Consider the following 25,373-nt stretch of genomic DNA (forward strand, 5'->3'; position numbering starts at 1 on the left):
GATTTGTGATTTTAACAGTATGTTCTTTGCTTGTGTTGGTGTGTGCTCTGGAGCATTTTCCTCTTCTTTTAAATGATTTGATGTCGAAGTGTCGTCAATCAACAATGTTAAGTTATTGTAGGCAAAATTTTTTCTTTTCATGAATTTCATATTGTTCATTCTTTTTTTCTTTATCTACGAAAACAGCTAGCATTCTTAAAAAAATATTGGGCACATGAAGCTGTGAGCTTGTCGTCTGCAGACAAATTTTTGATTCTCTTTAACTCTGTGCCATTGGTGAGGGAGCCGTGATGGATTAGAAAGGCTTCAACCGATCTTTCGTGTCGCGCTTTATAAAGAACTGTGACACCCCAAACACAACTCAATCACTTCCACAGTGAACAGTTCAGTCGTCAAAAAAAGATTGCTTAATTGTAAATTTTTGTTGTGGAGTTTTTTGCTTGTGCAGTTTTTGTGCTAATTGATTGATCCGATAGGTCATTATAGGCTAAATGTTTTGTTCTGGGCTGAAATTTTTCCTCTGTAACGTATTTTGGTTGAGTCATTATAGGTTAGTTTTCATGACCTTGATTCGGATTTCTGATCTCGTAAGAAAACAACTTTCATAAGAACAATCTTTTATTTGCAGGGTTCTTGAAAGAACTCGAGACCTGACAGATAGGAAGCGGACTGCACTCGGCTGTCAAGCTTCGAGATTGTTAAGAACTCGTTGCTAATGGTTGGGGGTGTGGAATATAGTTAAGAAGATTCATCTCAAGCGCAACACAATGCACTTCCAGAATAAAAAGTTTAAGTCGTCAAAAAGATAGCTTACTGTTAAATTTTTTAATTGCAGCTGTTACATTTTTTACTCAGATATGGTGTAGCCTCCTTGTCTTAACAAGTCCATCGATTTAATTGTGAGTGAAAAGCAACTGTTGAAAGATGTAAAATTTTGAGTCTGAAAAGGAAATATTGAGATTGAAATAGTAGTAAAGATTTGTTTAGATTGAAGAAAAATTGTTGACTGCCCAAGAAAACAAAATGAAGGACATCGAAATGATAAAAGACAAGTGTTACAAGGAAGACAGGAAGGTTGAGCTGGCTCACGCAAGGAGAATGGAGAATTCCGGCAGAAAAATGGGTGACACTCCGGATTCGCAAGAAGATATGGAGAACTAACAAACAATATGGAAACCGATTTCAGATGCTGAAACCAAGACAAACTGAATTTTGAATGTGTTGGTCCAGATTTGCGTTTTTTGAGCTATATGTACGCTTTGATTGTGTTCATTCCGTTAAATGTTGGTCTCCTTAGTAAATGAGGGATATTTGTTTTCCAAAGTATCTCGGGGAAAGGCACAAGTCTTGCTTTGGAATTATTGTTGGAATTAATTCACTGGGAGTCAACATTGATATACTTGCATTGTTTGAATTCGAATTGACTATTTATTTATTGTAACCAATTTGATGATTTTTAATTGTGATGTTTGAGTAATGTTGTTGATTGACAAGACATTCCCTCCCGCCTTTCCAATACTATACCCATTGAATTGTGATTAATGCACAGATAATGTGGATATATTGTTTTGGTTGGCTCCGACCAAGGAAGCTTCAGTGCTGTGTGCAGTAACTTGTTTAGACTTAATTGATCGTGATATTGATTTTAAGAATTAAACTTGAGAATCTATCCCGTTCTTCTTTAGCTGAGTAGAGGCCGTCCTCCTGGTGGCCATCAAGTTAATTGCTTGCAAAAGTGTAGCAACCGTCTGAGTACTGTTGGTGGCGTGATAGCCGAGTTAAGGTGGGTGAGTCACACCCCAATGACAGAGATCAATTCTGTGTCTCCGTGACGCTGTCTGTGATGATAAGCTCTCACTTCACCATAGGTTCAGGTTGACATAGCCTGACCAAGCTTGTTTGCAATGATGGTACCACGCAAATGTTTCAGACGCAGAAAAATGGCCTTAATCGACGAAAAGCACTGCTGCTCATGAAAAGAGCAGTCACAAGAATAATAGCAGGACAAGTCCTGACGTACAAATCAAAGAATTTTCTTTGATTAAACAAAAAACTAGACCCAGAACGGACTATGAGTGAATTGGGAAAACGATTTCTAAAAAAAAGCGAATCAAAAAAACAGAAAATCAATGTCAAAATGCCGCTAGCGAGAACAAAAAACCTCTAACGAGAAATGTAAACTTGGTTCTAACAAAAAACTAGGCCTAGAACGAACTATGAATGGATTGGGAAAACCATTCAGAAAAAATGCAATCCAAAAATTGAAAAAACAGCCGGAAGAATACCGGAAAGGACTCGAAGTGAACATCCATTTAAACGCCATCCAACTACTCATCAAACAAAACATGCCTTCACTAATTTATGATTATCTTGAAACAAAGTCATGAAACAAAAAAAAGTAAAAACGATAAAATCAAATCTGTTAAAATATGATGAAAAATCTCATCAAATTTTGTTATAAATTGAGATTACGAAAAAACTATCCCTGCCGAAATAACTTCATCAAAACAACTAGTTTTAAAAAACCACTTATGTGAATTTTGAAAAAATACTTTAGGCTAAATTATGAAAAAAAGCTCTTAAAAACAACTTTCACTGAAAAACTGGAAAAAGTTAGTAAATTTTTTAATATTTCAAAAAACATATAAATCCAAAGAAAAATTCCCTTCAGGCAATAGGGTATCCCGATGCTCGCAAAACAATAGGCAAGTCATAATAGGCAAAGAAACTTAGCTAAAAACAGAAAAAAAAAATGAAAAACTGCAAAAAATTAAGAAAAATAGTTCCAATTTTCGCCATTTCTTTGTCATATTTCGCAACAAAAAAAAAGATTCTTACCCACAAAACTGTAACCAATTGTTACCATAAATTTTTCTCAAGTAGAAGGGGTTTCTTCAATACCCAATTAAGCCAGTAAAACAAAATAATCGTCAAAAAACGCAAAAATTAGCCCGAAAATCAGCAAAATACATTAAAAACCTCCGAATTATCATAAAATTCATATGAATTTCCAAAAACCATCAAACCACTACCGAAACCAGCCTAAAATTAAAACAAAATCATAACCAATCCTCGTAACCAAAATAAATAAAAAAAACTGCTTTAAAATGCCGCATGTGAACAAAAAAATTTCGCTCGCATAGAGAAAATTTTTTCACACATCAATTTCTCGCTCTCTCAAAAACAGCGGTATGAACAAAAACCACTCTCTTTTCGCTCCGTTCTTCACTTTAGTTGAGCGCCAAAATCACTCCAAATTTTTTCACGCGTTTCATTTCCCGCTTCAAAAATCACTCCAATAAAATTGATTTAAAAAAAAGACTTCTCCAATACTCCTCTTCGAGTCGTAAAATACAGTAAAAAAACAACGTAAAATCGCCGCGTGTGAACAGAAAACCACTAGCGAGAAAGCGAAGTTTTGTTCAAACACCATTTTCTCACTCTACTTTAGAATTAGAGCGATAAAATTTCACGCCGCAAAACCACTCGCTTTTTCGCTCCACTTCCTGTTTCGGCGTGACCAAAATCACTGCTCCAATTTGACTTCAAAAATCATGAAAATGTGTGAACAGATCTTTAAAAAAAGACAGCGCCCCAATACAATTCAAAGTCTTTGAATTGTAATCAAATTCTTTGAATTGTAAAAAAGTGGCAGCTGAGAGCTGGCCGCAGTAGCCTAATGCTGTTCCTATGCGATTAAGGGGAAAAAGCAATTATCTATTAGTTATTGATTTTCTTACGAATTTACTTGACATAACTCGCCCTCGATTAGGCCAAGTTTGGGCTAAATTGACCACAGTTTACTAGTTTTATAACTGAGAGCGCTTAAAATTCCACATTGGCTTGGAAAATTACGGTGCAGATCCAAATTTGCAATACAGCCGAAAACTTCAAACTCTGCTGAGTTAACTTATGGGGTTTGAACTGACGGGGTCAATTTTAATCAAGGGGCAAACAAGGTAAAGGGATATTTTGTTCTGATTCTCTAATTATAGTGGAATATAAAGCTTAGTCCACCTTGGGATTTGTACCAATCTCTAGAGTTTATGCTCTAACATATATTTAGGGTAAAGCAGAGTTTTTTCCGGAACGATGTGTGAGTTTTGTTTTTAGTTGAGAAGATACTTTTTATAAGGATATCAATCAAAAGTAAAGGGGTTACTAATTTCCAGATGTTCTATATGATGTGCCTATAATTTCACGTTTTTAAGGTTTGAAAAATATTTTCAGTTCAAGTTAGAGCACTTGTGCCAACAAGGTTATCACAATGGCCGAGGTGAACTAGGGATTGAGAATAGTTGCGACATATTAAAGTGTCATTGATGATAAGGTAGCATTAATGCACAGTTAACGTAATCTCCAATAAAATGGACATTTTTCTCGTTCGGTTGATATACTAATAGATGCAAAAGTTGTCCGAGATTTTAAATTTAGCGAGTTAGACAACTACTTCTTGTGTTTAAAGTTAATAGTTGCACTCAGTTTACGGGCGTCGTTTTTATTTATTGTTCCATACGTCGAATAAAGCAATAATCGAATGCTTGCACTTTTAGTGTCTATCTTGTTTGTCCTTTTGTTATTAGAGGCACTCAAATTTTCCGGGATCATTTCTGTTTATGCCCCCCCCCCTCAGTGCGTTATGCACCCCCAGTTACTACAAACCACGTGTCATTACATTTTTAATCATTATGTGAAAATAGGGCGCGTGCGTCTGGGAAGTGCATCCACTAAGCTGGGGGGGGGGGGGGGGGGCACAAACGGAAAAGATCCTCCCTTTGAATAATTATACTTTTATATGGGGAGAGTCTAGTCTAATCCACATGGCGTTTTTCATTTTTAGTTGACTTCTTATGACAGCATACATAATGCTCGAATGAATTGTAAATTTTAACTATGTTCATAATTTAAAGTGCACCTTATTTGTTCTTATGCTCAAAATTTAGTCATGGAAACGACAAAGAGAAAGAATGGAATGCAAACAGATGCACATACTCCAATAATTACGAATTAAAATTGAAATCTAGTTGCAAGGACACTCACTAATTGTTAAAAAAATCCCACATTTAATCTCTTTGTATCCAAGATAAAATTTTTTTCGTCGTTAAAAATATTTTTATTTGTGTGTATCAATAAAGGAATCCAATTGATCGTGCTATCCATATATATAGTATATAACAGATTCCGAACACGTCAATTGCTGCGCTTCAGTTTTGCATCTTTTGCATTCCATATTTTGTATTTAGACTGAAAAAACAAAGATTTAATATGAATTAAGTACATTAGTAACTACTGCAACCATGGATGCTATGAATACAGTACCAAAAAGTAAACAGTGTCATGGAATATTTGCAGCGCTTTTTAACTCGCTTGGGTGTGCCGTGACTGGACTTCTGGTAAAGTTATCTTCAGTGTTTAACCCATTTGTTCTTCTTATGTGGTCTACATGTAGCAGTTTTCTCTGCTTGTGTCCGTTAGTGAAGAGAAGTTAATGTCCCAAAAGCCATATTTTCTTACAAAGAACGTTTTTAAAAAAATAAAAATGTAAAAACTCATTTTCAGATGAAATTAACTGATGACGAATTGAGCAAATTACGAGAAATCATTTGTGATTTTGTTTGCACAGGATTCGTTGCATCACATTATTTTCTCATCTCCACTTGAAATTTTCTTACTTTTCTTAATTGTCATTAAAGAATCTGCAATCGTCAGGTTTATAAAGCAATGGAAATAAAATTAAAAGGGCACAGTGATTATCGTTTAAAGGCACAATTTTTAAATTAACCTTGACAATTAAATTCAACAGAAGCAACAAGTTTGGGAATGGTAAGTATCATACAAAGTGAATAGATACTACGTTTAAACCACTATTTTGATTTGAGGTTAGCGCTTCTTGTTTCGATCGTGACCAAAAGACAGTTCTACGAGTTTAATAAAAAATGTTCACTGCATTCATCAATGACATTTGGTTTTTCGGCTCATCAAAAATATACCGCAATCGCTGTTTTGTGGGCAATTATTAATGAATTTTGCCTCATAGTTGTTACCGCCATCGAGAAATTATCAAACTGCTAATCAATTTTTTTGTTAAACAATTTAATGAGCGCGATGACAGCCATGTGAGTTTAAACACCACTTGTTTCATTTACAGAGTTCCATAACTTATACTACTTTTTAGTTGATTAAATCGCGAAGGCAGGTATCCAAATGCCAACAATGGTATCCAAATGTACTGTTGTACTACACCTTTTGAACAAGAAAACTGCTTTAGTGTTATCTCAAGCCATAGGAACAAACAATTTCCCATGCAAACAATGGCCTTTATCTCAAAGACGATTTGATCCAAAGTCAATGGAAAGGGAACATTATCATAACTTATAAGTTAAGAAAAAGAAATATGACAATTTTTATTGTCTTTGTTCTGTGAGCACTTACGCTAAATGTAAGAGCCATTTTCGTCTGAAAATTTATTTTATTAAAATATCGCTGAATTGAGTAAATGCGGGATAGTTGAGACGAGACAAGCAGTGAACAACTTGAATAGAAAATCTAATTCTACATGTAACTTAAGTTTTCAGGCTCTCCGTGAACCTGCGATTAAACAATTTTCAAAAAAAAACAGAAAGCATAAAAACCGTGGAGATATAAACAGTATGTTTTCCCTTTAAATAAATAATAAGAAATTAAAATCAGGAAAAAAAATGGAAAAGTAAAAATCAGAGTTTTCCTCTAAAAGATTGCACAAAACTATGCTACGCATTGTAACGCATCCTCATTAAAAACCAATAATTTTCTATCTGTTGATATGATATAAGAAGCCAAATTGCCCTTTGGGTACATGAATACTAGAGAACACCTTTTTCAAGAAAAAATGAGCACACCTTTAGTAAAAATCTGTGAGCATGTGGGCACACACGCTAAAAGTCAAAACCACCTCCTCCCAAATTTCATTTCAAATTAGTTTGATTAATTAAAAACGCCACTGAGTTGAACAAATTGTGTGATACGAGGACAATGGCGAAAAACGTTGTTATTCCTTTTCCAAATTCTGTTTTTTCTAATGATCCGTGACCTTAGATTTGGAGAATTCCGTTACCCTGCGGTTGACCCAATATGCGATCAAACAGAAAGGTTTAAAAGGTGGAGATATAACCAGCATATTTTTCCTTTAAATAAAACATCAAACTCAAATCAGGAAAAAGATTACATTTTTACAGTAAATGTTTGCGCTAAACTCTACTATTCATTGCAATTCTTCCTTTGCAGCGATTAAGGCCCTATTATTTGATATGATATAAAATGACAAATTGGTTTTTATGGGATATTAAAAAAAACAACAGGAGAGGCAAGTAGTCGAGGAAAGAACTACTAACATGAATTTCTTTTTCAACCTCCTAACCTATGATCTAAAATCAATTTGGTGTTTTCTTTCTCATTTGTTTTTATTTTTACTAGCAGTCCGACTTAATGGAATTTCTAATAGATTAATTAAATTGCAAATAATAAAAACAGGTGAAGTTTTTCTGAGATAGAAAAAGGTGAAGTTTAATGCAATTGCAAATAATAGAAACAGGTGAAGTTTTTCTGAGATAGAAAAAGTTATCGTCAAAATTTCCTCAACATACTATACAAATAAGAAATCCAACGATTAACTAAATGTCTTATTTGATTAAATTTAACCGAATTGATCGAATATTGGAATTTTTGTAACAAGAGGAACAGTAAAAAAGTAATTGGTGAATAAAAAGATAATTATCATTTTTGCCTGAACATCAACCTTAAAAGCCTTTCCAACTTATGTTTAGTTGACTTAACATAAAGGTACCTTGTCCAGTTGGTTTAACATTAACTGAAACTTCAGAATGAACAATTCACATACTTAAGGTCAAGAAGATTCAATAAAGTTCAGAATTTCAGCACGAAAAGGCAGAGATCTTTATATTCATACCTTTTCTTGGATTTGCCTCCTATATATTAATTAGCAAACAATTTTTTCCTAATTTATATTATTTTTTTTAAAAAAATGACAACTGTCCGAATATAAAACAAATGAATTTAAAACAGTTTTGTATACAGGTCGTACAAAAAAGAAACAAAATCTGGCATCAATAACATTTAATTCATGACAATATTTTGACATTCAGTAACATTCTTTGAGAAAATTTCAATCCTGAGTCAAATTAGTTGGCATAGAATTTACCCCTTGGGCTTACTTTTAACGAGATAAAAAGAAATGAGAAAAAAATCATTCATTTTTTTGCTTGCTACTTCAAGTGGAAACTGATCGCTTCACTTTTTTTGCAAACTTTTGTCTGTGTTTACTAAGATAATATTTTTGCTGTTGACTGCTCTCGTTGAACTTCAATTTTCGGACGAACTGCTTGCAAATTAATTGACAATGCATGTGATTTATTATCTGTTAAAATCATATCAAAATGAGTGTTGTGCTTTTATGATTTTTTTTTCAAATTTCTTATTTAAGGCAATTGTAATCAAGGTTTCTCCAAAAAATTGACTATTTTGAGTTTTGTAAAAGTGATACTCAAAATAGCTAATGCTCAAAAAATAATTACTAGATTTTTGTAGTTCAATAAAACCGTAGTCCCATTGAAAAAAAAAGTCCCATTGTGTGAGACTTCAAAAAGTAAATCGCTTTATTTACAATGAAGTACCGAAACAAAAAGCCATTTTCTGAAGACATCTCAAAATGACATTTTTTGAAGAGAATTTTCATAGCAAACAAAAATTTCATAGCACATTTTGAGCAAACATGGAAAAACTTAGAAGGTCAAAAATGGAAACGGTTTCCACTACTATTTTTCAAATCAAAACTGGTGTGATTCTTTAAAAAAGTGTGGCTTGATTGAAGAGAACATCGTACATATATTCCGATTGGCAACTTGCATTGAGAGATTAGCAGTTATAGGGTGTGTGTTGTCTCTGCCTCTCTGTTCCATATGTGGATACATGAGCATGGTCTACATGGAATTTGCTGACAGCTTTGCCATTCAGCAGTCGAATGTAGTCATTTGTTCACTACTTGCTTGGATTCTACTTAGAGGTAAATCATTAAGGAATGTAGCATCATTTGTAATGATAAAAATAACACTACCCAGGATGAAGTCCGCGACCCAAGACAGGTATTGGCCAGACCGACCATACCCAAAACAGGCATTGGCCAGACCGACAATACCCAAAGATAGGTATTGGCCAGACCGAGCAGACTTTGGCCACCATTGGCAGACTGAACAGACTTTGGACACCATTGGCCAGACTGACCAGACACTGTCCAGACCATTGGGCAGACCAAACAGACCTTAGGCCAGACCGTTGTCTAGACCAATGGCCAGACCGAACAGACCTTAGGCCAGACCATTGTCCAGACCGTAGGCCAGACCATCCGCCAGACCGTTGTCAAGATTAATGGCCAGACCGAACAGACCTTAGGCCAGACCATTGTCCAGACCGTAGGCCAGACCATCCGCCAGACCGTTGTCAAGATTAATGGCCAGACCGAACAGACCTTAGGCCAGACCATTGTCCAGACCGTAGGCCAGACCATCCGCCAGACCGTTGTCAAGATTAATGGCCAGACCGAACAGACCTTAGGCCAGGCCATTGTCCAGGCCGTAGGCCAGACCATCCGCCAGACCGTTGTCCAGACCATTGGCCAGACCGAACAGATCCTGGGCCAGACTATTAGCCAGACTCATTTAAACGTGTATAAGCAACCAACAAAATTTATAATTTCTTCGTTTCATTTTTTTGAATGACAAATGAATATGAGATTTTAAAAAGAAATTATTGAAAAAAAACCGTCGATTTAAAGACAAATGCAAATTTCAAAAGTAGGTTAATGAAGTGTTCTAATCATCTAGAAGTAGATGTCGTTTACCATTTATGGGCTGTTATTTTGAAAAACAATCAATACAGCACGCATTTATACAATTTGGCTCTTATTTGGCTGGACCTCTAGGCCTTGAAATTAGGTATTGGCCAGACCGAACAGACCAAAATATGGGTATTGGCCAGACCGAACAGACAGAAATATGGGTATTGGCCAGACCGAACAGACCGAAATATGGGTATTGGCCAGACCTAACAGACCAAAATATGGGTATTGGCCAGACCGAACAGACCGAAATTTGGGTATTGGACAGACCGAACAGGCCGAAATTTGGGTATTGGCCAGACCGAACAGACAGAAATATGGGTATTGGCCAGACCGAACAGACCGAAATATGGGTATTGGCTAGACCGAACAGACCGAAATAAGGGTATTCGCCAGACCGAACAGACTAAAATTGCCATTGGCCAGACGGAAGGCGCGACCCAAATTTTTTCCAGACCATTGTGGACGGTCGCACTGGACTCCCCTGTCCGCGACCCAAGTCGGTCTGGCCAATACCTGTCTTGTGTCGCGGACTTCATCCTGGGTAATAATAATTTTTTCCTGCATAATTGCAGTGGAGCAGGATTATTCTTTTAGTCTGCAGTACATTAACAGTAGCCTGTTCTTAGCTGTCCTTTTCTATCTTTCTCAATATTTCAGTCGGTTCATTTTGTGATAGTGAATGCTATTTGTTAGTGAGCATGGCCACTTTGTTGCGTCCGAAACTTTTACGTGGTACCATCATTGCAGCCATAGTTTGCATAGTCTCTTTGCTAAAGGAGGAAAAGGAGGACAGTAGAGCCGAACGGGGGTAGAGCACAAAGAGGTAGCATGATAGTTAGAGAATTAAAACCAATACTTCTCGCGTTCGAGTTTAGGTATAGCAAACAAAAGTCCCTGTTGTCCACCCATCTCCTACTCTGGGGGTGGGGTGGCCGCGAAGAGGCCGATTGATCGCAAGCAGAGCACACAATATAGGGAATCAAGTGACTGCAACCGAGTTAATTTGTCATTTCTTACATTTATTGTATGTAAAGATCACTAAATTTGAAACAATCAGATTGTTCGGCCAATCAAATTTAAGCATCCTGCTCCAATTCTCAATTTTTCACAAAAAGTTCGCAAAAATCAATGGAAAGATTAAACTGCAATTTGAAATTAGCAGAGTTGTTTTTAATAGCCGCACAGCGATAGCTGAGGCTATTATTGACTTTCTCTTGGTTTTTTGCAATTCAAAGAATTTGAATTGTATTGGGGCTCTGTCTTTTTTTCTTAAGATCTGTTCACACATTTTCGTGATTTTTGAAGTCCAATTGGAGTAGTGATTTTGGTCACTCCGAAACAAGAAGTGGAGCAAAAAAACGAGTGGTTTTGCGGCGTGAAACGTTTTCACTCTATTTTTAAAGTAGAGTGAGAGACGGTGTTTGAACAAAAATTCGCTTTCTCGCTAGTGGTTTTTTGTTCACATGCGCCATTATGGCTTTGATTTTTCTATTTACAAATCAATGAATTTGAATTGTATTGGTGCGCCATCTTTATTTTAAGATCTGTTCCCGCTTTTTAAGGCTTTTTCACGTCAAAGAGAAGTCAAATTAGAGTGGTGATTTTGGTCACACTGAAATAGTAAAGGGAGCGCAAAATTGAGTATGTTTGGTGCGTGACTTTTTTTAAAACACCTTTATAGTGGAGTGAGAAATTGGTGTTTGAGCAATTTGGCGGTTTTTGAGATTAATTTTTTCTTCCTTCAGAGTTATTGTTTCCTCTCCTCCAGAGTTTTTAATACGGCACATATGTGTTCTAATTGCGCCTAATTGCCTTTGCAGGAATTCGTTAAGGGGCAGCTTAATGACTTGCCACTACTTGTTGTCATACAATATTAGTGATAGTTAGATTTTGTTCTTTTTAAAAATTATCTGTTGTCTTATCACTGAGTATCATCAATCACAGTTATGATTGATTGCTAATGAGGCATAAAAGAACCTAATTAATGGCTCCAGTTAATAACTAGTGATTTCCATGACTATGACAAAATTTTTACTCAAAAATTTGGAGTGGGTTTTTGAGTTCTGCAAGTATTTATTGTACTTTTTGAAGTCTTATCATTTAATCTCAATGAAGACAGGGGTATCTGATACTGCTAAGGAGGTTTTGTTTATCGATTGAATCGTTTTTGCTCAAAGCTAGTGTTTTCTATTACCTTTACACAAAATTTTTTCGATAATAATTATCGAATTTTTTGATTGTTGCGGGTTTTTTTTCAAATTGTTGTCTTAACTTAGTTTAATTATTGACAGGCCCTATTGGTTGCTAAAAAAGCTTCAACTAGAGCAAGATATTTTGGTTCTTAGCCATTGTTTTTTGTGACTTATACGCTTGTTCGTTTTTTTGCAAAACCTTGTTTTTTTCAGTTTTTCTAGTATTTGTTGTACTTTCTGCTGTCTTATCACTTAATCTCACTGATGACAGGTCCCAAAGGTGGTCATTGAGGACTCAAATAATTGGTGTAATTGTATCCTTGACTAGCTGTTGCGTTCTGTGACCTTTATACTAAGTGTTTTCAAAAAGTTTCAGCGTGTTTTATTGCTATTTTTTGGTATTTTTTCTTATCATTTAATATTATTATTAAGAGGACTCATCGACATTTAATGACGGGTTGCTAATGAGAAATAAAGGATTACTTGGCAGTTTGAGTTCATAGCAGTTGTTTTTTCGTTTTGATCTTGTCTTTTCAAAAAGTGGAAGTTGAAATTTTAGTCTTGCTTGTTTTTCTTGTTCCGGTGTTTGTTATTGCTGAGTATCATTACTGACAGCTCTCATTTGCCCTCTAAAGCGGAGTGAATGATTGCCAGGTCAGCAATTAATACAATTCTTTGAATTGTATTTCAGGTACTGTCCTGTTATGTTTTTCTAGTTATTTTGATCTGATTATTTTTCAGAAAGGATTTCACCAATTCACTCGTAGTCCGTTCTAGGTCTCGTCTTTTGTTTAGTCAATGAGAATTCTTTGAATTGTACGTCAGGACTTGTCCTGCTATGTTTTTTTGATTTCGTCGTGAAGATTTTTGTTACGACCATATGACTTCACAGCCGTTTTTTGTTCATTCGTTCATGCAATTTCAACTGAATTATGTGCGTGACTTCATTTTTCACTCTTATTGGAGTTTTTTGTGCATTCGCGTGATTAAATTTTTGCATCACTCTTAAAAATAACCTCCTCACCCTGAAATTCACGTTTTAAAAATTAATTCAAAGAAATAAGGTCAAGTGAGTTTATGTCCCTCTAATTGAAAGTTATTTAAGAGCAGCTAATAGAAGCAGCAATAAGTAATACAGATTCATAATCAAAATATAACATCTCACCCTTTAATGAGAAATTTATTTTGTCTTTCTTTTACTATCTTTTTTGAGATTACAGATCTACGAAGCTATTGCGGCTATTTTCTGGCAATCTGTCAGCCATGTTTGTGAGTTGTGAATAGTAGTGGCACATGACTTTTCTCGCATTGATTTTCATATTTTGCAAATTTCATCACGATATCTGCCATCATGATTTTCGAACAGACGCGAATTCTAATATGATCTTTCCAAAAAAATCTACTGAAGCAATATCTTTCCTTATTTTGCTATTTTTTGAAAGAACCTCTGCATTGGATCGACTGGACCTGCCTCTTGGTCACAACAACCGGTATTCTCTTGATAGCCAGACCCAAATTCCTCTTTGGATCCCAGTCGGAGTCGAACCAGGAGTACAGCGACCGCTGGAAGGGAATAGTGTACGCTCTGGTGTCTGCCATGGCCAGTTCTTTCTTCGGAGTTGCCAGACGCAAGATTGTTGATGTTGATAACTTGGCTCTTCTTCTGTTACAAGTTGGTCGGTGTGGTTGTCGCTTCTAAAATTACTCATTTTGGGCAATTTTTCCCGAGTCGAAAAATCAGGGATAAATAATAAGCTGAATTCTGCTCTTCAAATAAGTTACATCATTTGATACGAAGCATTCTCTTTTCGCGCAAATGAAGCGCCATTATCTGCACAAGTAAGAATAATTTTGACGTGGTTCTCTTTATAAAGAGTGTTTTTCAGCACGTTTCTCGGCGTATTTAACATTATCTCATCGAGGTTCCTTCAGTAAAACTCACAATTCTAAACAAATTTTTCTAAACCTATTTTTAATAGCCACGTCAGCAATTCCAGGCGGTTATTATTGCGCTCCTAATTTTTACAATTCAATTTTAAGATGTGTTCAAACAATTTTCAATGACTTTGAACTTTCAAAACGGGATAAACAGGTAAAGCCCAGCAGGCATTAAGTTTCATAACAGGCCCAAAGTGGGCTTTAGTAATCCCTGAAGTGCTTAGAGGGGTGCAGCTGCTGGGAAGGCCTTAAGTTAAGGTTAAAAGGTCAGTTTTAGGAATCTTTGGGCTCAAAATGGTGCAATTTTCAAGTTTTATGAGACTTGTTTTATGTTTTTTGTTTGATTAGTCTTAAGTTGAAGTTTTTAAAGGTTGATGAAGGTCTTTTGCAAAGACAGAGTTACTTGTTATGATCATTTTATGAGCTATATGTTTTGATGCTACAAACACAAGCAAGCAAAAAGATTTTAATTTTTGCAATTTTTTCAAGTCTTTTGAAAATTTTTGTCATTTTTTGAGTTTTTGCAGCTTCAAGGGCCAGGCAATCTCCTTTAAAGTTTGAAAATAAGGCACTGCATAGTTTTAGTAACAATGGATTGGTCTTCTATATTTAATTGTCTCGAATTTTAGCTTTTTTTGATAAAAAAATTTTTCATAAGGTTTTCTAAAGTTTTTGTCAATTTTTGATATTTGTCCAATTTCAAGAGCTACAAAAACTATTCTACGGTCTGATAAAAAACAACTTCATGGTTGCTAGTTTCAAAGGATTTATTTTCAACAATTTAACTGTTCGAATTTTGAAATTGTTCTGATAAAATCTGCAATTTTTTCAAGGTTTCCTCAAGTTTTTGTCATTTTTTTATTTTTGTCCATTCTCAAGTGCCAGAAAATCTATTCCATGGTCTGATTAAAAAAAAAAATTTAATGCATGGTTGTTAGTTTCAGTGGATTTGTTTTCATCAATTTAACTATTTGGATTTTGAGAAAATACTCTGATAAAATTTGCAATTTTCTTCGAACTTTTTCAAAACATTTGTTTTATTCAGTTTTTCTTGCCTCAGTAGCAAGATAACTTCATCCAGGAATTGATAGTTTTATATTAATTAGTTGCTAGGGGGCCATTGATTGGTTTTCAATATTTTAATAGAACGAATTTCTATTTTTTGAAATTTGAAATTTTTTCTGAAAACTGTTACCTATCGATCTTTGAGCCAGAGAATTTTTAGGACTTGGAATTGGGTTACTGGATAGCCTCTAGAGGCACAAAAATGATTCTGAAAAAATTAATATCTCAATTTTCAGCAACATTTCTTTAAAAAATGCCACTAATTTTTTTTAAAAGGACCTTGAAGATCGTCATTTTTGAGTTGATCGATCTTCAAGGGCCAATGAAGTTTTTTTCAGGTCTTGCAGATATAATATTGGATCAATTTGAGAAACAAAGATAGATTTTGAACATATTTTGAATTAAATATATTTAAAGGGATCAAATTTTGCCTTAGATGTAAAACCTTAGGAGTTTTGCATTAAACATTTGTGTTCGGGACGCCATTTTGGCTTTTTACGTCAATTGCGTGACTTACATCACTAAAAAAGTGACTTCTGAACTCACTTATGGAACTTTAAATTTTATGAACATTTACTAATTAAAGGTCAATAGTATGCATCTAAGTATTGCCAAACTTATTTTCCCTAATTCTTGAGTGATAGAGTCTTGAGTTTTAACATCGATTATTAATTTTGAAAAAATTTCACCAAGGTTTTTTCATTGTAGAGAGTATTTGTCGCATAAAATTGAGAGTCCGAATCTAACCAAAAAGTCTAGTGGTCCATTAAAATGCTGGTGGTCAATCTGTTAAACTTATTTCTTTAGTTATTTCAATTCATGGCAGGTCACAACTTCTATCGTGGCTATTTTCCGGCAATCTGCCGCTTATGTTATTGGTTCAATGTCCTTGAAAATGTTTTTACAATTATTTGGTACCATCGAGCAAAGATTTTGTTTAATTAAACTTAGGTTAAAATTTTCAAAAATTAATGAAGGCATTTTGCGAGACAAAATTACTAGTTGTGACCATTTTTCGAGCTATATGTTTTTGTACTACAAACACAATCAAGCAAACTGATATTAATTTTTGCAATTTTTCAAGTTTTTTGAAAATTTTTTATCATTTTTTGAGTTTTTCTAGCTTCAGTGGCCAGGGAATCTCCATTAATGTTTGATAATCAGGCACTGCATAGTTTCTAGTGACAATGGATTGGTCTTCTCTTCTATATTTGATTGTCTCGAAATTTAGCTTTTTTTGATGAATTCTGCAATTTTTTTAAGGCTTCCTAAAGTTTTTGTCAATTTTTGATATTTGTCCATTCTCAAGAGCCAGAAAATTTTATCCACGGTGTGATAAAATTCTAATGCATGGTTGTTAGTTTCAATCGATTTGTTTTCAACAATTTAACCATTCGAATTTTGCAAATGTTCTGATAAAGTTTGCAATTTTTTCAAATTTTTTTTAAAACTTTTGTCTTATTCTGTTTTTCTTGCCTCAGTAGCAAGATTACCTCATCCAGGGTTCAATAGTTTTTTATTAAATAGTTGCCAGGGGCAATTGAATGGTTTTCAGTATTTTAATAGAAAGAATTTTTATTTTTTGAAATGTGAAATATTTTCTGAAAATTGTTTCTAAAAAAATCTTTGAAACAATGAATTTTTAAGACCTGGAATTGGTTACTGGATAGCCTCTAGAGGCACAGAAATGATTCTGAAGATAATAATATCACAATTTTCATCAATTTTTCTTCAAAAATTTACAATTTAATTCATTTTTTTAAGGCCCTTGAAGATCGTCATTTTTGCATTGATCGATCTTCAAGGGCCAATGAAGTTTTTTTCAGATATAATACTGGACCAATTTGAGCAACAAAAATTGGTTTTGAAATAATCTTAATTAAAGGGATCAAATTTTACCTTAGAGGTAAAACCTTAGGAGTTTTAGCAATGAAAATTGTTTCCGTGCAGCCAAATACCCAACACTGTTGCCCCCACACCCCTCCCATCGCCTCCTGCACGGTGCGCTCACCTCACGCCCCTTCAATTAAGCTAAAGCTAGCCTTACTAAAACGTGGCTAGCTGCTGACGAATCCAACTGCTCGCCGGTCTTTTGAGCAATTCGCGGACGTTAGTCGGTTGTGTTAAAATATGTTTATTAAAACAAATTAAATGGCAATTGCCAAGCTGTTGATAGTTTGATAATCAGTTTCTCCTCTTTATGTCGCACCTGAAAAAAATTTAAAAAAGATAATTTGCAACAAAAGTTTTTATCAGACTTTTTCGACTCTAAGGTAGTCAAGCCCAATATTTTCACAAAAATTGGCATTTCGTTCCAATTTTCATAGTTTTTTTGTAATTTTGAAGTACTCTGCAAAAAAATGAAAAAATGCGATTTTTGATATACTCATTTGCACTAACACGTTGATGCAGTGTTCAGCAATACTTTCAATTGCAGTATTTTGTGAAATGTAAACTTCAAGCAAGCATTTTTCTGTTTTCCTATATTCCTCACCCGAATACTAGCATCCTCAATTTTTTGCTCGAAGAGCGTGTTTCTGATAAATCCCAGTAGAGAAAAATTGGTTGCCATCAGTTTTGTTTATCAAACAAAAACTGATTTTTGTGGCGATAACTTGATCAGTGCGACCTCAAAATTCATATATACTTAGTAAAATAGGAGTCGTGAAATATCTTCTTGGCAGATGTTTCAATCTAATTTATTATAATTTTTGTTCGAATTCTAAAAATATAAATGCGCTGCGACAATTTGCGTTAAAACAGTAATCATTTTTTTAAATAGTTTTGTTCATTATTTATCTGCTCTAAAATTTGCTATTTTAAGATGCATTTTAAAATGTTTTAGTTATTTCAATGGTTATACAAGAACGATTTGAAAAATATACGATTTATCTGTCTTTGGACAGTCATTCACAACGAAGTTGCCTCTTTTCGGAAAAAATTAGATACATTTTTGGTCTGTTTTAACGTCTTTCAGGAAAGAGTAATTACAAAATGATCACTTGTTTCTGTTGCTCCAATGTACGTTTTTAAAATATTAAATATTTCTCCATTCAGGGATAAAAATTAGTCCCCGGCTATTACAATGAAACCTTTAGCTTCTAAAATCTAAATCTTCCTACTAGAAGTAAATACGCAGCAATTACTTTTTCGTTTTTTTATTTGTTTATTATTTGCTATCGAGCAACCACATCTGTGCTGCAAATCATTAAAGACAGGTTTCGCCTTCCCTGTTCATACTGTTCTGGCACTGACTGTCACTCCAGACAACTTGCCTCCCCTGTTCGCATGTGGTCCAGCTCTGGATAAGTTCTACCTTGCTTTTTCGGGAATACTGCATGGTGGCTGTGTCATGTGCAATTTTGCCCTCTTCAAATGTCTCCCAGCTGTATACGCCATGACACTCAAGGTTTGTTGGACTCTTTATGGCTCTTAGGTACTTTTTTTATTGGTTAGTCCATATCATGGTCAAATTAAATTAAAGACCGAACAGAATTTTGTAACTATTTTAATCAACAAGTCGTTTTAATGTATAATTGGGATCGAAATTGGTCATTTCACAAATCCACTATCCGCTTAGCTACTCTGCATTAAAATTGGTTGTGTCAACACAATGGTCACTGTTGAGGTCTCCATTTAACCAAATTAAGAGCTCAACTGGTGATGGTCAAAAAAGGGACTAAAATTGCAGTCGACGGTCAAGTTCCTTGTGAAAGCTAAGCAAAATTTTTTCATTGATCATGTAACAGATGTTCTCTTATCAATGCCATACAGTTGGTATCTCATGAATCAATCACTCAATTTCTCAGAAAGTCTCAGAAAAGGTAACAGCTGCTCTCCCGTTGGTGTGTGACGAAGTAAGCGGTAATCCTCTCAATCCGTTTCAGCGATATCAAATCTGTTCGGATATTACGTTTTTGCAATTAGATTTTGTCAACTGTATCATCCACTGTACTGCAGATTATTTTTGCATTACCTGATATTCAATTAGTCTCAATAACCAATTGTTAAGCTTTGCTGACTATATAAACTTGCTTTGCTCAGAGTACTAAAATAATTCCGAACTGCAGCCATCAAACTTCGCTTGAGTTTTTCTTTAATAAGTCAAGTCATACTTTGAAATAAAACAATCCGGAGTGTCCAGCTCTTGATAAACGTCTTAGCTATAGGATAGGGCAATTAATTTCTCCGATTTGTTACTATCTTCCGAGACCTCCTCCCGAGAAACAAATTTAAGAAAAGTAATAAAATCCCCACTCGAAAACTCAATAGCACATTAAGTGAAATTATAATAGATTTCGTTAAAGCCAGTAAGAGAAACTAACTCTGTACTTCGAACACAGCTTCTCCCCCCCCCCTTAGTAACCTAACTTTTCAGCAAAAAATTTTGGGAATATCACTTTCATTTCTCTTTTCTTGAAGTCAAATTTAATTCAACTGTACGGTTATTAAGATGATTAACAGAAACAAATCAAAGTGACCAACCATTAACAAAAAAAGTTGTGCTTTAAGACTTAATGTATGTCAGTTTAATAGAACAACATTTGTGAGTCGCAACTGACTTTTCGTAGTTTTTCAAGACCTTTATATACTGTTAGTCACGAGGTTTTAATTGTCAAAGTTGCACCATTGATTGACTGTAGATCAGGATGTAGACAGAATATGAGCAATTTTCCACAATGTCACTTTTCAACGGTAATTTGACCTCATAGGAAGGTTACTAGCTGTGTGAAAAACATGTCAAATGTTTTTATATCAACATCTGTGTTATTGCTAATTAATAGTAAAAAAACCTGATGCGTTACTAATGTATATTTCGTAGCAATTTGAAAAAAATTGATTTGCTGAAGCAGCTCGGGTTTCATTTCTTATATGACCTTCACTTACTTAAGTAAGTGGACATTTGTGAACAATTCAATTTGGCTCTAATTGAATGTTGAGCTCTGTTTTGCGACTTATGCTACTTGAGTCTGAAATTTTTGATTTCGAATATTAATTTTGAAGAAGTTTTATTAGGCATTTTTCGTTATAGCGCGTATGTGTCACATTAAAATGAGAGTCCCAATCTAACCAGAAAGTCTAGTGCTCCATTAAAAAGCTGGTGGTCGACCTGTCAATCTTATTTCCTTAGTTGTTTCAATTCATGACAGGCCACAAACGTCTATCGCGGCTATTTTCCGGCAATCTGCCGGCTATTTTTATGGTTTAATATCCTTGAAAGTGTTTTTACAATTATTTTGTACCCTCAAGCAAAGTTTTTTTGTTTGATTAGTGTAAGATTGAAATCTCTAAAAGTTGACGAAGGCCTTTTGCGAGACAAAACTACATGTTTTGGTACTGCAAACACAAACAAGAAAAATGTTACCAAACGCAGCTTCAAGTCAAACAAAATACAGAGAATGGTTAAGTCACTTTAGGGTTTTCAGAAACATTTAACTCCAATCTCGTAAAAGGTTTTTTCTTCGAAATTTTGCATTAAATGTTGTAGGGCTGCAACAATTTTGAAGATGCTTAAACACTGTTTCCCGGTAAGCTTTGTTCATGTGCCTTTCTCAAAGTTGGAGTCGCGAAATTGTTTGAATCGTTAAAATGCAATTGTCAGAAATTTGCTTTAGAAAATGGAGCCCCATGTCACATTTGTTTGGTTCGAGTGCTTAAGACAAATGGTAAAAGATAAGTTTTCGTGGTATTGCTGTGCTTCTATGTGGGAATACCGACTTCATATTTTTGAGAAGTGCGCATAAAGTTGTGCCGGTGACAGTCATGCAAAGATATTTCCAATTTAAGGCTTTGTAGTTTAAAGAACTTGAGTTTTTGCTTGAACTGATTTTCAATTATGAAAACCATTTTTTGCGCCCAGCACCCGTATGTGATAACTTCCCTTTGATATTTTGCACCTAATTGAAATCTATGGAGCTCAACTCACAAAGGGCTCGATTCTTTTTATTTGTGATCCTCACACAAACACATATATCTCCCTTATATATGACACTTTTTTTAACCCACTATCAGATACACTAATTGAAATCCTTAACGGAGTATAGTCAGCAATACAAACCTCGGATAGAGAAAGTGTATTTAGAAAATCCTCTTTTGAATTTTTTAAACGTCTACCAACTACACTTAACACAGCTGCTTTACAATCACGAAAAGAACACGTACATGAAATCACTCGACAAGAAATAGAAAGCTTCACTCATCTTCTTAAAATTTACATAAGTTCCGTAAAAAACGCGGATTTAAACGAAGAAGAGATTCTCGATTCTCTTACACTTCTAGCCTGGTATATACAGATTTTGGAAAAGTCTGTTAAGATATATTTTTCCTGCTACAAAACTAATAGCTGAAACGTATCCAGAATTAATAACTAAACCACCAGAAACCTTACATTATTTTTATGATCCTAACTGGTTTCCACCGAACCTTCGGAAACTATACAAAACTTTTCTATCAATCATAATAATATCGAAATAATAAACTATAACGCAGAAAACCAACCATTTACCTGTACAGACACTCCAGAAAACAGAAATATGTCTCTTGAAGCGTCACCGATAGAAAATCTAGACACTATAGTCCACTCACAACCTACAGATACTCATATTAATGAAACTAAAGAAACCATTTGACTTTAACTCAACATTACTAGATGATGGAACACTCTTTTCATCACACACAGTAATTACCTTAATTGAATTCAAAGATCATGGTCAAATTACCACTAGAAAAAAATACTACTACTGCTAATGAAACTACTAATAACACAAATATTTAGCAAGATCAACAACACAGGCAAACTGCGTAATCGACTGAGTTGACACAAAATTCAGATCCATTAAACACAACTCTACCTACATTACCAATTGTAAACGCAGCTTTGCCACGCTTACAGTGACCTAACTCCGTAATTTTAACACTGATCCTCTTTTTTTATATAATTCAACACAAACAACACTGACAAATAATCAAAATATTCAAATAACTCAACAACAATTAGTAAATATCGTTAGACAACTTAATTCACAAAATACGCAACAAACAACAAATGCTCCAACCCCTTATTACCTACAGGCGGCATCAACACAAACACCGTCACCTGTAGTTTGTTAAAGTACACAAATGATGTATCCATATTTAGGAGGATCAGTGCCCATGCAACGGTCTTTAATACCATTTGATGATACTGATCCTTTTTATACAACAGAAAATTTCTTAAATGCTATCACAGCAAATATGGTAATGACAGCAGGACCAGAGCAGATTGATTCACCGTATCATGAATCTTGGATCCTAAAACGAATTACCATGATACAAACGGCCCTAATTGCTCCGGCACAACCATGGTACTCACATTTACCACTAAAAATAAAAAAGAACTGGCAATCGCTTTGAGTGAATTTCAAAAGACATTCGATAATCAGCAGTCGCAAAAACAAGTGAAACTATTATTAGAAAGCATAACACGTGCTTCTGGTGTACAAATAAAAACACTAGCGCTCAGAATTGAACAATTGACGCGAAAAGCATATGTTATTAACGCTCCAGATATGCGTAATTCACAAATGAATGACGCACTCGTCAAAGCACTCGACCCACTATTAGCCAGAATACCTCCTTAAAAGATTGCACAAATCCACTGCGTTGAAACTAGAGTTTCCTATTGCACAAATAGTAGAAAAAATATATCAAACAGATATCACAAGAACACACATAGATAGGGACTTACTAAGCAAGTATTAAATTTAACGAATAAATTGAGTAGGGAAAGTAGCTCACGCAGTAGCTAAAACACAGTAGCTAAATGGATTTCCACCAGAAGGTAAGCTGGTAAATCCGACTCGTCCAAACCCTGTAGTAGATGGAAATAAAAAGAAATCTCCTTGTTCAAACCAAACAGAGACTACGGACTATAAGCGATCCTCCAACTGGGAACAAATCCTCACTACATGACAGTGAAGAGCAGTTGGGTACTCTAAACAGGACCGACATTACTGGCCAGCACACCCTGTAACTGGCACCCTCACTGGTTCTACAATCAGACACAACCCTCACTGACGACACTAGTCACTACTTCACAAACAAGGACTCCAGACGACGGCCCAAGTCACAATGCCACTTCAGAGAGAACACAACTCTTTTCCCACTATTCAACGAGGACGACACATCCAGAGTATTTCTGCTACAGTTCACAAATTCGGATTGAAAACTCTTAACCCCGGGTGGATGTAGCAGTAGAAATACTGGATATATACCGTCATCCAATCAGAGACTGAGAAGACACTATTCTCTTTTATAAAGAGAGAACTCTACTAACTATAGTCCGTCTAATAGAGTAGTTGCACGATGTGCGTATCTCTGACTGGGTGTTATTCTTTATAACCACCGTTATAATTGAAATATATCTTCAGTGTTCTACTGAGTCGGTTAGTCTGAGATATATAGGTAAGCCTACTTCGCGCGCAGAAATAAGTAGCCCTAGCTCTTTATACCTTAAGGCTGTAAAAGGAGCCCACAACGGTTCTGCCTTACTCGCATTCAACCTTTCTCTGGAAAATATCTTTGCTAAGTTGTTGTCTGTTGGTTTATTTGCTGTGCAATTATGAGTTATTAGACTTTCACTTTTTTGCTTATTTGGTTTTTCAGTTTTCTTTTGTTTGCAGTTGATTTGATTTGAACCCCGCTTGTTGTTCGAGAGTAGTTTATGTACCTAATTTAATAACCTCTGGTAATTTTTAAATTTAAAAAGTCCGTTTGAGAATTTTGACCCCTTTAACAGTGCCTCTTCCCTGTTCTCATCTAGTCCTATCTCCCCAAACTCTCATCAAGGCCAGTCCCCTTCCTAGTCTAACCCCCTTCCTCTTTTCCTATTTATAAACACCCCCCCCCCTATCCCCCACCTGTCTCTTATTTTTATAGATCAAAAACATACAAGTACCTACTAAATAGTGAAAACGTGTTTCAGGCTCTGTCGAGTGTCTTTTCATACATTCTGCAAATAAGTTTCAAAATGGAGCCCACAATATCGTGGCTGTCTTTGATGGGCAGTATGCTTATTGTAGCCTCAGTGATTGCCAAAGTGGTCTACCTACAGTGCAAGATTGACTCCAGCGCGGGTCAGTATGAGGGAACAGCCGAGGATGAAGGTGGAAGGGACGGCAGGAAATATAGGAACAATGCTGACATAAGCCATATAGAATACACGTGTTTTGTAAAGTAATCTCAATGTCTTCTCATAATACTGCCCTAAAGATTTTCAACAAGAGCGAACAGTCAAAGATGTTCACATATACAAGAGTAAACATCAACACGGTCAACTTTCGAGACTGATGAGTGCATGACATTTGCTCAGGAATATATACTAACTTTGTAAAAACATGAAAATTATTTTTGTTACAAATTGTCAAGAGATTTCATTATTTCCCGAAGTTTGTCAATAGTCGTGCAATGGGAAAAAATTTAAATGACAATTAAATCAAACATCAAATTGGAGTGATATACCGTTATCTACGCAGTAATTATTAGCTGCGTAGATTGCAAGATAGTTTTTGCTATTCAAAAGAGTTCAAGAGTTCAATTCATTTAGCCTGATTGCAATACAAATTTTAAAGCACAAACATATTCTCGAATATATTTATCAAGGCAAGGACAACCAGCGAACTTAAGTAGTTCATTCAAGTGGATGCCCTAGTTAACTAATTCACAGTTTGGCTAGCTAAAAAAGGTTTTTGTAGTTCCATATTTCTAGCTATATAGTTCGTGTGGAAGTTCCTAACAAACAATTTAAAGTCCTTTTTGGACAATTCTCTGATATTTGATGGGATAAGATTATTTTTAACTGAGAGGTTTTGCGCAATTATTGATCTGTTTGCCAGTGAAAATTTCTTTGCAACTGTTGTCGTTTTTAGTTGTTCTATGTGGCCAATAATTTCATTGCGTGTTCTTGTCAATGTTGACTTTTATTAAAGAAACTGCCTTTGCGATACATTCGAAAGACATGTGTGAACAATTCAAAGAAACAGAGGTCACAAACAGTGTCTATTTGGAACTATCTCAAACTTGGTCGTGTTTATGACGATAAAAAATTGATTTCAAAATTCGCTTTTGGGACACCAAAAATTTCATTCCAGCTTAATTTATAACAACCTCCTTACACCAAAATACCGTAGGAAATACTGGATTTTACTTAAAAGACTGAATTTAGTTGAGGGGATGTGTTTTTTTTACAACTCGAAGACGAGTAACGGTGGTCAATTATCAAAAATAGTACTCGTAGATGAGGGTTGGGT

General features: G+C 35.1%; 2 protein-coding genes across 5 annotated transcripts in view; both read left to right on the forward strand.

The window, feature by feature from the left end:
• LOC142339968 (uncharacterized) overlaps positions 1 to 1,669 on the forward strand; it is a 293,075-nt gene extending 291,406 nt beyond the window's left edge. For both annotated transcript variants that reach the window (XM_075390342.1, XM_075390341.1), the window contains exon 4: positions 988 to 1,669. In XM_075390342.1, the coding sequence (XP_075246457.1) occupies positions 988 to 1,161 (174 nt within the window). In that variant the 3' untranslated portion in view covers positions 1,162 to 1,669. The remainder of the gene's footprint in view (positions 1 to 987) is intronic.
• A 3,175-nt stretch (positions 1,670 to 4,844) lies between these two features.
• Positions 4,845 to 24,699, forward strand: LOC142339969 (solute carrier family 35 member G1-like). 3 transcript variants are annotated; one of them, XM_075390344.1, is made up of 6 exons: positions 4,845 to 4,969; positions 5,243 to 5,484; positions 8,867 to 9,058; positions 13,527 to 13,760; positions 18,306 to 18,496; positions 24,050 to 24,699. In XM_075390344.1, the coding sequence occupies exons 2-6, from the start codon at positions 5,298 to 5,300 to the stop codon at positions 24,302 to 24,304; spliced, it is 1,059 nt and encodes a 352-aa protein (XP_075246459.1). In that variant the 5' UTR covers positions 4,845 to 4,969; positions 5,243 to 5,297; the 3' UTR covers positions 24,305 to 24,699. The 3 variants fall into 3 exon arrangements, with proteins under 3 accessions (XP_075246459.1, XP_075246458.1, XP_075246460.1); XM_075390343.1 differs by having other exon boundaries at positions 13,527 to 13,756; positions 18,302 to 18,496; XM_075390345.1 differs by lacking the exon at positions 4,845 to 4,969 and having other exon boundaries at positions 5,332 to 5,470; positions 13,527 to 13,756; positions 18,302 to 18,496.
• The last annotated feature ends 674 nt before the right edge of the window (positions 24,700 to 25,373 follow it).

The sequence above is a fragment of the Convolutriloba macropyga genome, chromosome 5 (assembly GCF_964194025.1).
Source record: "Convolutriloba macropyga chromosome 5, txConMacr16.3, whole genome shotgun sequence".
In the NCBI taxonomy this organism is placed as follows: Eukaryota; Metazoa; Xenacoelomorpha; order Acoela; family Convolutidae; genus Convolutriloba; species Convolutriloba macropyga.

Bases quoted from the DNA above. Each gene is read 5' to 3' on its own strand.
- LOC142339969 (XM_075390344.1), top strand. From the start codon at position 5,298: ATGGATGCTATGAATACAGTACCAAAAAGTAAACAGTGTCATGGAATA. The intron at 9,059-13,526 runs GTAAATCATTAA...ATTTTTTGAAAG, and splicing joins TGCTTGGATTCTACTTAGAG to AACCTCTGCATTGGATCGAC. The intron at 18,497-24,049 runs GTTTGTTGGACT...AACGTGTTTCAG, and splicing joins TATACGCCATGACACTCAAG to GCTCTGTCGAGTGTCTTTTC.